The 17,861-nt window shown below is 39.7% G+C and overlaps 1 protein-coding gene across 16 annotated transcripts in view; it reads left to right on the forward strand.

Moving 5' to 3' along the window:
- Positions 1-17,861, forward strand: part of WASHC3 (WASH complex subunit 3) — a 130,629-nt gene that overhangs the window by 20,356 nt on the left and 92,412 nt on the right. For 14 of the 16 annotated variants that reach the window (XR_014804199.1, XR_014804200.1, XR_014804201.1 and 11 more), the window contains exon 5: positions 203-313. Coding sequence is in view for 3 of the 16 variants with exons in the window: in XM_084957378.1 (XP_084813504.1) it covers positions 203-313 (111 nt within the window). In the remaining 13 variants the exon portion in view is untranslated. The remainder of the gene's footprint in view (positions 1-202; positions 314-17,861) is intronic. The other 2 variants (XR_014804211.1, XM_021092678.2) reach the window with 1 other exon arrangement.

Below are 17,861 nucleotides of genomic sequence, written 5' to 3' on the forward strand. Positions count from 1 at the left end.
ATTAAGTGCAACTTTATCTGTAATCATATTTAAGTATTTATAAATATTTGGAAACATATCCCATAATTATTGATACTAAATATAGAAACTTTTTTTCTTATATCGGTTGCTTTGGAATTGCTTTTTAAAAAAATCCCTTTTAAGTAACATGATGGGCTCCTTATGTGAATTGTCTAAAGATTTATATAAATACTCTCTACAGCAGAACAGTTTCCAAGACTCCGGACCACAGGAAAGTGAAGTAACACCAGAAAATACCTTAACTGTAGCCAAGGATCCAAGATACGCCAGATATCTCAAAATGGTTCAAGTGGTAAGCTCCTTTGGTCTGTCTTCTCTGTCTAGCAGCCTCGTTTGATATTCTTAACCGTAGAGGTTTCATTGACATTTTATCAATCTCAGAAAACTGCTAAACCGAGGGACCAAGTTTTCTACTCTTACTTCTTTCCTATGTTTAATTGATGCCCTAATGAAAAGTAAGAGGAAGTCAAATCTTTCTAATGGAAATTGTTCTCACACTTCGAATTAACATAATTTAATACAGATTTATGTAAATTTTTTGCTTTATGTAAAATAGCCTTTTCAAATCTTGGATGTATCAGGTAGAGGAATGAAAGTGGACTGTCCACTTAGTGAATCATATGGCTTTAACTTAATTCCTGTATGCTATTACAAATAATGATTTTTCTGTATGTTTTTATTCTAAATTTCACCTGTCAGTGGTTTGGTTCATAGAAAAGAGCATGTCGCTTGCCCATGTAAGGTACTGCTTTTAATATTATGACTTGAGAATTCATGTATTTTTTAAGAAATCATTACATGGCATGATGCAAAAAGTACAACAAAATACATGCTGTTCCATAATAGCATAAGGTAATTTCTTTTCATTCCTGTAGAAAATCCTATAGCCGTAGTCAAAGGAGCTAGCTGTCCATTTTTCAGTTGATCAAAAAATTAATGCTTTTGTAAAATTATTTTATCAGGCAAAGAAGTACTAATATTAAAAACAGTTTTGCTGTTCTGGCATTATTTTTCGCCAAAATAATTAAAAAACACACTATCTGACAACCTGAGAGGATAGATTGGCTTATTAATTAATTAATTTGGGTAAACGAGAAAAAGATAGCTTTATTGCTTTGCCAGGCAAAGGGGGCCACAGCAGGCTAGTGCCTTAAAGACTGTGTTCCCCTTGGAAGGGATTAAGAGGTGGTTTTATGTGTGGAGAGTGGAAAATAGGGCCAGAGATAAGGGTCAGTGTAGAGTCGTAGTCTTGTATTGTCTTTCTTTTTTTTTTTTTAATTTTTTTATTGTTATTTCCCCAATACAATTTTTTTTCTACTGTATTGTATTGTCTTTCAAAGCTGATATTTAGTGGCCCCATTCTTCATTCTGGTCTGCCTTCTTCCAAGAATGAAGAATGCTGCATCAAGTAGTTCTTCCATTTGTTGGGGGTTTCAGTTCTGCAGAAGGCTCCAAGATACTGTTGTGTATGTACCTTAAGGAGGAACCAGGACCCTGCCCCAAGGCTGCACTGCTCCTCCCTGGTCTCTGCATCCCCTCCCTTCCCTGCCCTTTGGAACTCAGGGAAGGTCGTGGAGCCTGAAGCTTATTCCCTAGAAACAAGAATTGGAGGATACAGAAAGGCTTGTGTAACCCGGAGCCTCACAGGGCCCTGCTCCATTATATTCCTCCCTTTTCTTTGATGCTCCTCAGTCTTGAGGAGAGCAGGTGTTGGGCAAGAAAGGGAATAATTTTGGGTAGAGATGTTAATCGTAAACTCAGCAAAGGAACTTGGTTTTAGGGGGACTTTAGATTAGCTTATTTAGAAACTACAGCAGTGTCAATGAGGAAAGAATCCCTCATTTCTAGTTGTTGGAAGAAATAGATTTGTCATTAAAAAAATAATAATAATTTTATTTGTTTGTTTGTTTATTTGGCTCTGCCTGTGGCACGTGGAAGTTCCTGGGCCAAAATTCTTCATTGACAGTCAAAACCCTGGGCTTTTGGCTTTAGGAAAAAAACAATAACAACAACAACAACAAAAAAAAAACAGACATTGTTGTTTTGGGGATGGAAATATATAAAGGTTTTTTTTTTTAATAAGAGTAAAATAGGTGTTCCCATTGTGGCTCAGTGGGTTAAGGACCTGACATTGTCTCTGTGAGGCTGCAGGTTCCATCCTTGGCCTCACTCAGTGAGTTAAGGATCTAGTGTTGCTACAGGCTGTGCCATAGGTCACAGTTGCAGCTTGGATCTGGTGTTGCTGTGGTGTAGCTCGCAGCTGCAGCTCTGATTCAGCCCTTGGCACGGGAACTTCCATGTGCCGCAGGTGCAGCTGTAAAAAGAAAAAAAAAAAAGTAGGGCTGGTTTGAATGTGAATCATAATAAATGAATTTTTAATACTAGAACCCAGGTAAGCTTAAGCTAAGTATATAATATAGAATGTTAAAAACTATGTTTGACTCTTTGAAACAAAAGATGAAAAGTGTTTCAAGGTGACTCTGAAAGGCTTTCTAATTGGTCTCTTTTTGACTAACCTATATAAAATTGGAAATAGGAAAATCTACTTGATAACTAGACAACTAACTGCCTTGAAATATTTGATAAAAAGACCACATCTTAGAATAATTGTTATATTTTTGGTACATTGCCTCTGATTTTATAAGAACTTGAAAATTCTCATTTTTCTTTTCACTATAAATCTATTGTCCTTTTATTCCACAGATATTTATTTATTTATTTTTAATTTTTTCAATGATTGTTATTTTTTTACCATCATAGCTGGTTTACAGTGTTCTGTCAATTTTCTACTGTACAGCAGGGTGACCCAGTCACACACATATATATATACATTCTTTTTTTCTCACATTATCATGCTCCATCATAAGTGACCAGATATAGTTCCCAGTGCTATATAGCAGGATCCCATGGCTAATTCATTCCAAAGGCAATAGTCTGCATCTATTAACCCCAAACTCCCAGTCCACCCCACTCCCTCCCCCTCCTTCTTGGCAACCACAAGTCTGTTTCCACAGATTATTATTATTTTTTGTCTTTTTTTTTTTTTTTTTTGTCTTTTTGCCATTTCTTGGACCGCACCCGCGGCATATGGAGGTTCCCAGGTTAGGGGTCCAATCGGAGCTGTAGCTGCTGGTCTACACCAGAGCCACGGCAACTTGGGATCCAAGCCGAGTATGCAACCTACGCCACAGCTCACAGCAACGCTGGATCCTTAACCCACTGAGCAAGGCCAGGGATCGAACCCGCAACCTCATGGTTCCTAGTCGGATTCGTTAACTGCTGCGCCACGACGGGAACTCCGTCCACAGATATTTATTAAGTACATACTTTAAGGTATCATATTAGGTATTGTCTAGATTTAATTAGCCGGCTAAAGTTTCCAGACACCACTTGACATTTTTTTGTTATTAATTACTTAGACAAGCTCCATTGCTTTCCAGAATCAAATATATATAATATCATATGTTTGTGTATGTATATAGGTAAATGATTCTTTACATATTCATTCTTCTAATCACATAGCTTACCATATCACTAGGAATAAAAGCAAAAAGTCCTTCACAGGCCCCCTTAATTTTAGCTCCCTTAATACCTTTCTCATCTCATCTTCACTCATTCTGCTCTAGCTCCACTGGCCTCCTTGATGTGCCTTGAATAAATATATGGACAGTTGCCTATCTCAGGGCCTTTGCATCAGTTCTCTCTGCCTGAAACACTTTCCCCAAATATTTTATGGTTGCTCCCTCTTTTCCTTCAGATCTTTACAGAAATACTACGTCTTCTTAGTTCCATTCCTTTTATTCCTTTCTAACTACATTTTTCTTCATATAACCATCCAATTATATGCATATTTTACATACAGACATTGTTTGTGTCTCTCCTTCTACTTGAAAGTAAACTCCACAAGGGTAGGGAATTTTTTGTTTACTGCACTGTTCCCAGTTCCTAGAATAATACTTGGCACACAGCATTTACCTAGGAATGAAAATTTCTGTATTTTTCTCTATGCCGTTTTAACTTTTGATAGGTTTGGGAGATAGCTCAATGGTTTTCTTTTTTTTTTTTTTTTCTTTTTGCTATTTCTTTGGGCCACTCCTGCGGCATATGGAGGTTCCCAGGCTAGGGGTCGAATTGATGCTGTAGCCCCTGGCCTACGCCAGAGCCACAGCAACATGGGATCCGAGCTGCGTCTGCAACCTACACCACAGCTCACGGCAACGCCGGATCGTTAACCCACTGAGCAAGGGCGGGGACCGAATCCGCAACCTCATGGTTCCTAGTCGGATTCGTTAACCACTGCACCACGACGGGAACTCCAATGGTTTTCAAAGTAAGAAACTTCTTCAAAATAATAGGTTTCTAGGAGTTCCCGTCGTGGTTCAGTGGAAATGAATCCGAGTAGGAACCATGGGGTTGTGGGTTCGATCCCTGGCCTCGCTCAGTGGGTTGGGGGTCTGGCCTTTCCGTGGGCTGTGGTGTGGGTTGGAGATGTGGCTCAGAGCTGGCGTTGCTGTGGCTCCGGCGTAGGCCGGTGGCTACAGCTCTGATTTGACCCCTGGCCTGGGAAGCTCCATATGCCACAGGGTGCGGCCCTAAAAAAAAGGACAAAAAGACAAAAAAAAAATGGGTTTCTGGTTAGTGCCCTGTTACATGAGAATCTCTGCAGTTGGGACTTGAAGGTAGAGCACATGTGTTTTAAAAGAAGTTCTTCTAAGAACTGTTTAAAAATATTTTATGCTATATTATAACATCATTCAATTAATTTTATCTTAAAACATTTAAGAAGTAATAAATTATTAATTATATGTTATATTAATTTTATGTTTTAATTTTTTAAACTCTCTAATTCTATAGCAGTACCTGACACTTAGCTTTAGCCTATCCTTTGTGCTTGGTGTCACCATAGCAGGGGTTAATTTCTTCTGCCTCAGACTTTTTCTGTTTTTAGTCCAATTTCCCTGATTTTAGTCCTTTGCCTCCCTTCTGCCTTTAGTATGGTGTTTCTAATTCTTAAACATTTCCAGGGTTCTGGAAGTGCTGCTTCTATGTGGTATCCTCCTCTTCAAGCACGTGGACTTGGCCTTCCTTTGCTATACTAAGTCATTCTTTTATCTGCTTTTAATTTCCACGTATTGTGGTTTGTATTTGCCTCTTAGTCATTAAAATTGGAGTTTGTTATTTCTTTTTGCCTTATTGTTTGGGAGTAATAATCTGCAAGAAGAAAGCAAGGGACCAACATCTTTGCTTTGAAATTGTATGTTCATCCAAGTCAAATTTAATTTTAGTGTTTTTAGTTCATTGTGCCAACCTGCATCCCAGAAGCTTATTACCCAACTTTTCGTTTCCTGTTGCTCCCAGTCCTACAGTTCATTCTTCAAACCACAAAACTTTCCCAATATAAGCTCCATGCTTTTCCACCTCTGAATCTAGATCCTTCTTTAACTCTCTCTCTCTTTTTTTTTTTAGAGCCATATGTTCGGCATATGGAGGCTCCCAGGCTAGGGGTCGAATCAGAGCTACAGCTGCCGGCCTACTCCACAGCTCACAGCAACGCCAGATCCTTAACTCCCTGAATGAGGCCAGGGATCAAACCTGTGGCCTCATGGATGCTAGTCGGATTTGTTTCTAATGCTCCAGGATGGGAACTCCTAGATCCTTCTTCTCTTGATCACTGCATGTCTCGTATAGTCATCTGACATGTTCCTGTGAGCACTCTCAGTAAATTATCCCAGGTTCTGAACTCAGAAGTCATGTCTCCCAGAAGTCATATCTCCTTTCATTGATCTATCCAACCATTTATCTGCTGTGTTGAAAAGGAAGTCATGAGTGGAAGAACTTTTCTTGATCGATCCTTGTATTCATTTTAACACCTTGTCTATAAAGGTGTCCAATCAATATTTGTTGAATGTACTGCCTTATCTTGCATAAGGATAACACTCTTTTCCAGCTTTGTGTCACCTGGAAATGTGTAAATGTGCTCCTGTTTCTTCAAGTTTTTTTCCTTTTTATGGCCACTCCTGTGGCATATGGAAGTTCCCAGACTAGGAGTCGCATGGAGCTGTGGCTACAGGCCGACCCCACAGCAACACTGGATCTGAGCCACATCTGCAACCTACACCACAGCTTGTGACAATGCAAGATCCTTAACCCGTTGTGCAAGTCCAGGGAATGAACCCACATCCTCTTGGACACTAACTGGAGTTCTTAACCCACTGAGCCACAATGGGAACTCCAAGTTATTGATTTAAAATGTTTTGTAGAAGCCAACCAAGAAGAGACCAAGTAGAGGTCTCCCTTAAGACTTACATGAGCCTGCCAGTCACTATTCTTTGGATTATAGTTATTAAGCTATCTATACATATCATTTATCCTGTTTCCTAAGAGTATCATAAGTGACAGTCACAACATCCAGCCACAGATTTAGCTGCATGTTTGACAATGCCAGGTTGTCCTTCATTGGCATGGTCGCTACTAGAGTTCCTGTCACTTCTGCATTATCATTCAGTTCTGGTTTATTTAAAAATCCAAGTATGAAATCATTAAATCAGTTCTCCTCATTGCTTTCTCTGTTTGTTGGAGGGTGAAATTTTCATCAAGGTAACTTAAAAACTTATCAGATGCTCTTATTTGGACAAAATTAAGCTGCCAGTACATGTAAATAGCTGATGTCCTCCACCCATCATGACTTAATCTAATCCTTGTGCTTGTTTGCAACATGTTTTACCCTTGTGCTAAATCCTCCTTCTAGTCAGGTGACCATAAAGTATATTCCTTCAGAGAATACAACTGTAGCCCTTTTTTTTTTTTTTTTTTTTTTGCCACACCCACAGCATGTGGAAATTGCTAGGCCAGGCATTGAACCTGCATTGCAGTTACAGTCTGTGCTACAGCTGTGGCAATGCCAGATCCTTAACCTATGTTGCCATAGGGGAACTTCCTTTTTTTTTTTTTTTTTTTTTTTTTTTTTGCTTTTTAGGGCCACACCCTCGGCATATGGAAGTTCTCAGGCTACGGGTTGATTCTGAGCTACAGCCACAGCAATGCTGGATCTCAGCCTCATCTGCAACCTACACCACTGCTCAAAGCTATGCCGGATCCTTAACCCACTGAGCAAGGCCAGGGATCGAACCTGCATCCTCATGGGTAATCGTCGGATTCATTTCCCCTGTGCCACAATGGGAACTCCAGGGAACTTCCAACTACTGCCTTCTTTTAGCTTCACTTAGGGATTCCTTCATCCCATGTTCCAGAATTTCCATATATGTGTATATGTATTGGTTTAAAGGTATCTCCCCGCTTCCATGGTAACATTGTAAGATGCTTCTCTCAAATGTCAGTTCCCTACTATAAATGTCTTCCCACTTTTTCTCAGTACCTGAGATTTACTTGTTTTGAAATTTCAGGTTTGCTCTATACAGACTCACACACACACACACACACACACACCCCTTTTTTCTAAGCTATTGGATTGTTTTTCTAATTGTACATATTTTTTCTCTTAATAGTTACCTATAGTTCTTCAACTATGCTTTTCTCCCCTATGATATTATTCTTGTTCATAGTCTTGCAGTTTTAATTGAGCAATTTTTTATCTTTTAGTTTCTGTTTAAAGCCCCTTGATCATACCTATGGGTCTTGCTAAAGATAATCTTTTGGCTCTTTTGGACTTTTCCAGTAGTATAATCATTCTAGTTTCATAAATTGTCACCTAAAATATTGATTCAGCAGCACTATATAGCTCGTTGTGTTTACTGTATCTATGTCTTTATAAAATTGTAACTTTAACTTTTGTTCTTTTTAAAGAACAAAAGATAGTACCATCCTGCTTTAGAAAATACCTCATGGGGAGTTCCCGTTGTGGCGCAGCGGAGACGAATCCTACTGGTGTCCATGGGGACGCGGGTTCAATCCCTGGCTTCACTCAGTGGATCGGGGATCTGGTGTTGCCAGGAGCTGTGGTATAGGTCGCAGACATGTGGTATAGGCCAACAGTTATGATTCGACCCCTGGTCTGAGAACTTCCATGTACCGAGGATGCAGCCCTAAAAAGCAAAAAAAAAAAAAAAAAAAAAAAAAAAAAAAAAAAATGCCTCATGGAAGTAGAGTCATTAGAGACCCCTTGCAATCTGTATCATTGAATCCTTCAATTTCTGTCATTGACATGGGAAAAATTTTGGTAGCTTTGTATCTCTTTTCTTTAGGATAGTAAAGTGGCTTCCTATTTTTTGTGTTAGTCTACTAAGTAGTTATTCATGTTCTATGATGATTCAGTGTCTTGACTGTGACTGAGGACGAACGGGATTCAGAGGGATATATGTAAGAGCCTAATAACCCCAGCTAATTCCTGAGGGTAGCTTTATTGGAAATTGCCTTATCAATATTAGAAGTGTTCTACTTTCCCAACAAGATTATAGATTTTCATTAAAATGCCCAATTTTTCTCATCCTCAGAGGGCAAATAAAGTTTTTCTTGCTTACTGTACATCACTAAAAATTTAGTTTTAATTATTAATGTAGAGAATGACCATTTCAGCATAATCCATCAAATAATCTTGAGTACACATTACTACATGTTATCAAAACTGAATTTTGGAAGCCTACATTCTAGAATTTAGGGAATTGTGTTAACTAATGGAAAAATAGCATGGTCTCCAGAAAACCTGTCTTTCTGGGGAAAAAAAAAATCACTGTAATTATACCAACAGTATAAAAATGTAATCCTTAGATCCCCCAAATAACCATTTCTCTCCCATCAGAAGGAATTAACAATGCCGTGGAGTTTTCCTCCTACTAAGGACAGTTACAGGGTTTCTTTCACTTCTAATTGCCTTTATATTTTTGTCATTTAAAAATATGGGTTACTGTTCCATTAACAGTCTTATACCTGTAACTCCACATGTGCTGAGGGTCTCACCTTTTTCCAAAATGTGATATTCTTCCACTCAGCATCTTAATATTTACTAGGTCCTCAACCTTTTTGTAATCTTTTCTCTTCTTTCTTTCCTGAATTATTGTTTAGAACCATGTCATTCTCTCTAATAAGACAGAGTCTGTTTCTCAAGCCCTTTCAGCTTCTCTACTTGTATAAAAGTTTGGATTTGCACACTGCCCATGTAGTGATCACTCACTTCAACAGGAAGACATAGCAAGTCCGGTAACTTGTGAACACTGTATTTTTTTTTTTTTAACTTTAGACTTTCTTGGTATCAGGATGAACTATAATCTTTTTTTGTCTTCCTAAGCTGCCCTGAAAACTTCCTCCTTCTGGGTCCTAGATATCTCCTGGAATTTACTGCTTTTAAATTTGCCTTGCCTCTCTTTTCACACACTGACAAATCTATTTTAGAGCCTAGGTAATTAAAACTGCATAATTGATATAAACTCCTTTGAACAGAAGCCAACAAAATCAGTGTCACAAGTACTAATAATGCACAGAGAAATAAGCAGCACCTTGCTTTTTAGCCTCCTACCTTTTTTTTGTTCCTCCTGGATTACCACCCTCTGTGAGATACAAAAAGGATTATAGTTCCAGGCTGTACTTCCCAGTGAGACAATGTGAATGCCTTGGAGTACACCCAGATCTTGTCTCTGTAGTTCTGGGCTACAACATGCTATAGTTTCTTAACTTTCTCAAGCAGTCCTGTGTGACCATAATCAGGTCCTATCACCTCTTAAGGTCCCAGTTCCCTCGTACATAAAATGTTTTCTAGCGTTCTCTCTAAACTTATGATCTATTAATTAATCCCCAAATTTTGATCTCATTGTTAATGAATGTTCCTGGAACACCTGCTGGCATTTTCTGATTTTTTTTTTTCCTTTTTAAGTAAGCTTTACACGAAATTTTCAGTGAGTAATACTCTTGTGTTCCAAATGTGGCAGATAATTGATTCTGATTTAATGTTTGTTGTCATAATAGTGCAGCACAAGTCTTTACTAAATTACATATTGCTTTTATAACTTAACTGGAATTGTGTGCGTAGATCTCTTTTCCAACAGTTCTCCCCTTTTTACTGGCAGAGCTTGGTGAATCCTTTGCCAGTAATAAATTATACATTGGGAAAATCCGACTTCCACATTAAGAAGCTAATGACTTGTATTTTTGAAACCATATTTGCCAAAACAAGTCTCTTCGGACACTTAGTTTTTTTTAAAGATCTATTTTGTTTGGCTGGTTTAAAATGTGAATTGAATAATCTCCTTGGTTCTGGTGGTTCTGATGCAACTGTTGCCAGCAGTGGATGTTGGCTTGGGAAAATGTGACTTCCATTACCTAAGGATGAAGAATCTAACTATTAAAGATGTTCATCAAGAAATTATACAATTTGAACCCGGAGAAACTAATCAAGCATGAAGTAGGGTTCTCTTTAGATAAGGTGTAGCTTTTTAAGACGAGGTAAGGACTTTATTTTTTTATTTTATTTTTTAGTCTTTTTGCTATTTCTTTGGGCCGCTCCCGCAGCATATGGAGGTTCCCAGGCTAGGGGTCGAATCAGAGCTGTAGCCCCCAGCCTACGCCAGAGCCACAGCAACTGGGGATCCGAGCCGCGTCTGCAACCTACACCACAGCTCACAGCAATGCCGGATCGTTAACCCACTGAGCAAGGGCAGGGACCAAACCCACAACCTCATGGTTCCTAGTCGAATTCGTTAACCACTGCACTGCAACGCGAACTCCCAGGACTTTAAAACCTTATTTGGCATATGCCTCCCATGTGACTTCCCATGGCCTAGAGAGTTCCAGGATAAGTTCCTCATCACTGGTTGGCAGTGTAGTCAAAAGGTAGAGCTGCTGGTTCACATATGGTCAAAGCTGTGGAAAGCACTGGTACGGATTTAATTGTGGTTTAATAACTGTATGCTATTTCTTTTTATTTTCTTAATTCTCTAGGTATACAATATTAATATATGTTTTGTTTCCTTTATGATAACCTAGGTTTAGTAATCAGTATCAAGGTCAGTTTTTTGTTTTTGTTTTGTCTTTTAACCTAAAAGTTTGGGGGTAGACAGTTTGCTCTGGCATTTTGGCATCACACTGTTCATTGAAGATAAAAGTTGCATGTACAGCGATTGTTTTCCCAAACATATGAATGTGGATGAAGAAAAGATAGAAGTGAATATATTTGCTTGTTTAATTAATCGTGCAGTTTAGCTGACTTTGAAAATCAAAAAGGGAAACTATCTTATCCTTCCCATCAATTAAATGATCAGCCAGTTCCATTTGACAGTAGCTCAAAGAGAGACGCAAAGCTTAGAAGAATGGTAAACTATAGGAGTGGTGACTTCGAGTTGGAGTGGGTGGAATTCAGGTGACCACAGTTAACCTCTTTCTTCTACATTCTGTCTTGCATCAAATGCAAGCAGAATTGGATAGAGATTTCCCCTAAGGCAGGAAACCATAATAGCTGCCAGTTGGGAGCCCCTCAGGTAGCAACCTATGCTTTGCCATGGCCTGAGTATCTGGAAAACCTAAAAACAGGTAACTTTTTGTTGTGTCTTTGGAAAAAAGAATTACCAAAATTACTTATTCTCTGCTACAGTCAGTGAAAGGAAACCATGTGTCAAGAATTATTAGGCCAGTTTTCCAGATTAAATTTTTCAGTATTTTGGCTGCCTTTTGAATGCTTCCCAAGGTGCCTTGAAATTGAAAATTAAGGAACTCAGAACCAATCATACTGTGTACACATTTAAGGTTAAGAAGTATTGCTTTTAGGAGTTCCCATTGTGAGGCAGCAGAAACGAATCTGACTAGGAACCATGAGATTGCGGGTTTGATCCCTGGCCTTGCTCAGTGGGTTAAGGATCCAGCGTTGCTGTGAGCTGTGGTGTGGGTCGCAGATGTGGCTCGGATCTCGCGTTGCTGTGACTGTGCTGTAGGCTGGCAGCTGTAGCTCCCGTTAGACCTCTAGCTGGGGAACCTCCATATGCACCAGGTGCGGCCCTAAAAAAGCAAAAAAAAAAAAAAAAAAAGAAGTATTGCTTTTAAATGATGTATTTGCCCTTTTGTGTATTCCTTGCTATTTTATTTTCTTATATATTTTTGTTAGCAGTAAACAGTAATATTGCTTAATTCAGGTTTTAAATTTCTTGCTTTTCCTGTTTTCTTATTTTCCTTAAAATAGTAGAGGGAACATGTAGTATGCAGACACTACTAAGTTAGACAGTAAGTGGTTAGTAGCTGTTCGGTGATGTTATATGCACCTGCCTTAATGCCTATCTATTCCTCATATATTCTTCACTAATACCACCTTTGCCATAATCATACAGTTCAGAATATTTTGTTTATAGGAACTAGTTGTTTAACAATAACTTTTTATTTATGGTGCTTATAGTCTCTAGACAAAATATGTATATTTTGAACAGTGAACTTTCAGAGAATTTAGATTTTTTTTTTTTTGCTTTACAGGGCTGTACCCATGGCATGTGGAGTTTCCCAGGCTAGGGGTCCAGTCAGAGCTACAGCTGCTGGCCCACACCACAGCCACAACATCAGATCCGAGCCGTGTCTGCAACCTACACCACATTTCACAGCAACACTGGATCCTTAACCCACTGAGCAAGGCCAGGGATTGAACCCACAGCCTCATGGTTCCTAGTTGGATTCCTTTCCACTGTGCCATGACCGGAACTCCGGGTTTAGAATTCTTAATCATATTTGATGAATGGTCACACATCAACAAGCTGGTGTACACAGATGCCATTCTCGCTTAGAGTTGTAGGGGGATGTTTGACAGCTGTATGAATTTTTTTTTTTTTTAGTAATATATTGGTAATAAATTAATTTAAATTTTTAAAAATGTAAAAGGAGTCAAGTGCAGCATAAGAGAATTGAGAATGTAAAATAATCTTTAAAAAATAGTTGATAAGGGAGTCCCCATTGTGGCACAGAGGAAATGAATCTGACTAGTATCCATGAGGCTGCATGTTTGATCCCTGGCCTTGCTCAGTGGGTCAGGGATCCAGTGTTGCTGTGAGCTGCGGTGTAGGTCACAGTCTCGGCTTGGGTCCTGCGTTGCTGTGGCTGTGGTGTAGGCCAGCAGCTGTAGCTCCCATTCAACCCCTAGCCTGGGAACTTCCATATGCCACACCTGCAGCAATAACAATCAAAAATAAATAAATAAATAAACAAAAAAAATTGATAATAAATTTAGGATGTTAAATTTGTCAAATCAAATTTTTTCTTAAAAGGTCTATGGAGAGATTATAGTTCTTGAGAAATTTATCCTCTGTATCATAATTTGTGTCATAATTAAACTATTCTAATTCAGTGTGGAACAGCTTATCTGAAACAGTTCTTTCAAGGCAAAACATTTAATTCTTTTTTTCAGTTTGTTTTGGTAAGGGCCAATAATATTCACTTTATCTGGAGTTCCTGTCATGGCTCAGTGGTTAACATGAGGTTTCAGGTTCGATCCCTGGCCTCGCTCAGTGGGTTAAGGATCTGGCATTGCCTCGAGCTATGGTTTAGGTCGCAGACGCAGCTGGGATTCCACATTGCTGTGGCTGTGGCATAGGCCGACAGCGATAGCTGCAATTAGACCCCTAGCCTGGGAACCTCCATATGCCTCACGTGTGGGCCTAGAAAAGACAAAAAAAAAAAAAATTTTGTCTGCCTTAAATTCATTGTAATACCATAACTCTATATATCTCTTGCCACAAAAGAAAGAAAAGGGAGTAAAAGCAAGCAAGCAAACACGAGAGAGAACTGTTAGTGGATAAGCTTAAGGTAGTTTTAAATTTAATAGGAATTTTCTTTAAATGGGAACCAGTAAAGACTGAGGGGTTTAGCAGAAAAATATTTTTAACTTTTGACTTCATATTTTTCATTCCAACTCAAACAGCTCCTTGATTCTTACATTAGAAGTTGTGAAAAAGGAATAGTACACCACTATTAAAGTTCATAAGGAAGCTTTTGAAGATTTACTAATGACAGTTTTTATACTTGCTGAAATGTGCAATATAATTCTTTTGCTCCGAAACCAACTATAATTTTTCAGTTACCCAGCTTTGATTTCAGTGTCCTTCTATCTTCTTTCCTACTGACCATTTCTTCCAGAAATAAGGGCCCTCACATAAAAGTTTTCCAAATTGGTGAGGAGGAAATAACACCAATGTAAATTAGTTTCTTACTTAGATTTGCTCTTTTTAGAAATGTTATTGCTTCTCGGCCTTTTGGCTAAGATCAAGTGTAGAAATATTGTGATTGTCAACCTAACTATAAATTTGCCTAAGATTGTATAAATTAATGGAAGAAAAAAAAGTAAAGATCAAGGGAACAGATGAACTATAATAAGGAATTGGGCTTACCTGAGGTGGGAGAGAAGCCTTTTAGAGGTTTTAGAAACCTGCAACTTTAGGAAGGCATTTTAGTACCTTACTCTGACAAGGATCTCAGAAAGTGTAAGCATTCATAATGGGATGGACAGACCTAGTGCAGAAGATAATTTATCTTGAGTGGATCACAACATCATTTGTAAATTAAATTTTTGGTAAGGATTATTTTACAGTTTGGAAAAAATGCTAATATGTTAACTATGTTTTAAAAGAAACTAGATTTCAAAATTTTGAATCTTTGAGTTCCCTGGTGGCATAGCAGGTTAAGGATCTGGCACCACTACTGCTTGGTTTAGGTCACTGCTGTGGCACGGGTTTGATCCCTGGCCAGGGAACTTCCACATGCCACATGCGCAGCCAAAAAAAAAAGAGAAAAAAAAGGAAAAAATACTGAATTTTATTTGGAAAGAAATGAATGAAAATTATCTATTCCTCTACCTAAAGATATCTACATCATTTGTATTTTGTCTTAATACTGCAATTAAAAAAAACTCCAGATAGAAATATATCTTAGCAAAGTTTGTAATGACGTAAGACAATATTCTAACTTTAACTTTTGCTTATCTTTTTTTTTTTTTTTTTTTTTTTTTTTTTTTTTTTTTTTTTTATTGCATCTGCAACATGTGGAAATTCCTGGGCCAGGTATCAAACTCCACAACAGTAACCCAGGCTGCTGCAGTGACAACACCAGATCCTTAACCTGCTGCATATCACAAAGGAACTCCCCTAACTTTTCTACTTTTTCTTTTTTTTTTTTTTTTGTTTGTCCGAACTGCACTTGTGACACATGGAGGTTCTCAAGCTAGGTGTTGAATTAGAGCTATAGCTGCTGGCCTATTGTTATGTTTTATATTATCCCATAAGTCTCTTATATTGCTTTCATTTCATTTGCGCTTCTGTCTTCTGTTCTGATTGGGTGATTTCTGTTATTTTGTCTTCCAGATCACTTATTCATTTTTCTGCATTATTCAATCTGCTGTTAATTGCCTTTAGCTCAGCTTTTGTCTTGGCAAATGAGTTTTCTAATTTTTCTTGGCTCCTCTTCATAGTTTCTAGTTTCTTTTTACAGAAATCTGTATTTCTATTGATAGCCTTTCTTAATTCCTTCAGTATTTTCATTATCTCCTTTTTTTTTTTTTTTTTTTTTGTCTTTTTGCCATTTTCTTGGGCTGCTCTCGCGGCATATGGAGGTTCCCAGGCTAGGGGTTGAATTGGAGCTGTAGCTGCCGGCCTATGCCAGAACCACAGGAAACGTGGGATCTGAGCCACGTCTGCAACCTACACCACAGCTCATGGCAACGCCGGATCATTAACCCACTGAGCAAGGCCAGGGACCGAACCCGCAACCTCATGGTTCCTAGTCGGATTCGTTAACCACTGTGCCACGACGGGAACACTTCATTATCTCCTTTTTGAACTTGGTATCTTTTAGACTGGAGAGGTCTGTTTCATTGTTCTTTCAGAATTCTTTTGATCTTTTAATTGGGAGTGGTTCCTCTACTTCTTCATTTTACTTATATTTCTCTAATTCTATGATTTTAGGAGAAATAATTATCTACTTTGGTCTTGAAGGGCTTTTTAAATGTGGGAGCATCCTTGTGTGGCCTGGAGTAGGTCTAGTATTTTTCGTGTGAGGGCTGTTTTCGGTATGTATGCTTGCTGCCTCTTTCCTCGGTGTGTGCTGGCCATTATCCTCTTGATAGGAGATGTGACTGGTGTTAAGGTGACCAGAGTCTGAAATGGATATTGAGTGGCCTCTCCTCTTTGCTTTGTGGTTGTCACTATCCTGTTAGAGTTAGGATACGCTAATGTTGGAGTAGAAGCCCCCAGATCTGTTTCTGAGCTGCCGTGTGCGGTAGGGATTGGAGCATTCCCACTGGGAGAGGAGCCACTGAGTATTTCTCCACCTGAGCTGTCCACTGGTGAGTGTGCTCTGCAGTTTAACCTGTCACCCATTGTGTGGCCTCACAAAGTACACTGCTGTTGGCACTGGCCTCAGCCCCACCTCAACCACGGGAATGCCCCCAGTCAGCCCTGGTTTCCCTCAAGTGCTGTTATCACAAAGCCATCCGTGCAGATCTCTAGGCACAGATCCACTGAAGTCAGTTACCAGGACTGCTATGGTCATGCAACTGGATCTGCCACTGACGCTGTGGAAACAGCCCAGACCATGGCCCAGCCCAGCCTCTATGCATGTGCCCACAAAGCCCACAGCTGCTAAGGGCAGACCTGTTGTAGCCACAGGAGCACTGGTGTCTATTGAATGTTGCAGTGGCTGTGAGTTGCCAGTGGCAGTGGCATAAATCCATGGATTGCACAGCTGTGGAGAGAGGACTCCGATTTCAGCCCTGCTTCCTAAGTCACATGGTCCCTGGGAATCAACTCTGATTTCAGCCCTGCCTCCACATGTGGGCTACCTGATAGTGCTTGCGCACTCCAGGGCTCAAAGAGGTGGTGCCAAGCTAACTGAAAGTGCACCAAGAAAATAAAAAAAAATATATATTAAAAAAAAAAAGGAATTCCCTTGTGGTACAGCAGGTTAAGTATCCAGCATTGTTACTGCAGTGGCTCAAGTTGCTTCTATGGCATAGGTTCAGTCCCTGGACCAGGAACTTCCACATGCTTCAGATGTGGCCAAAAAAAAAAAAAAAAAAAAAAAAGAAAGAAAAGGAGGCCGATGTGGCGGACCCCACCTCTCCCTTGCTCTTGTGCCTTAACGATGGGATTTCAGTGCAGAGCCATGCCCATCTGAGCAAGCCAAGAGTGAGGCTGCTATGGTGGGCCCTGCTGCTCCCTTTGCGCACCACTAAACAAGAGTGCTTCACTTCTTTTGTGGGCCTGGGCTTTTTCCACCCACACCCCTATACTCCAGCACCTTCAGACTGTCTCCACGCAGCCAACCCCAGTCCTCTCCTCAGGTCTCTACTCTGAAGCCTGAGTTTTATTACCCAGCCCCTGCACACACCAGCGATGCAAATCTCAGGCTGGGGAGTGCTGGGCGGTGGCACAGACCATCTGTGCAGGTTTGTGTTCGGCAGACCAGTTGCTGTACTCACCATCAAGCCTCTGAAGCCCCCCTTTCTATCTCAGCTGGTCCCCGCCAGTAAGGGGGCTTCCCAGAGTGTGGCAACCTTGCCTGTTTCATTGCTCACTCCCGGTGGCAAAAGTCCAGTCCTGCTTCATTTTTATTTTTATTTTTTCCTTTCATCCTACTCAGTTATGTAGAGATCTTTCTTGCATTTTTAGATGTCTGAGATCTTTTGTCAGAATTCAGTAGGTATTCTGTGAACATTGTTCCACGTGTAGATGTTCTTTTTTTTGTCTTTTTGCCATTTCTTGGGCTGCTCCTGCGGCATATGGAGGTTCCCAGGCTAGGGGTCTAATTGGAGCTGTAGCCGCTGGCCTACCCCACAGCCACAGCAACACAGGATCCGAGCCTCATCTGCAACCTACACCACAGCCCAGGCAACACCAGATCCTTAACCCACTGAGCAAGGCCAGGGATCAAAC

This window comes from Sus scrofa, chromosome 5 (assembly GCF_054392235.1).
Source record: "Sus scrofa isolate SSC_HxYL_T2T_F1_AM1 chromosome 5, Sscrofa_HxYL_maternal_Yorkshire_Landrace_v2.0, whole genome shotgun sequence".
NCBI classification, from domain to species: domain Eukaryota; kingdom Metazoa; phylum Chordata; class Mammalia; order Artiodactyla; family Suidae; genus Sus; species Sus scrofa.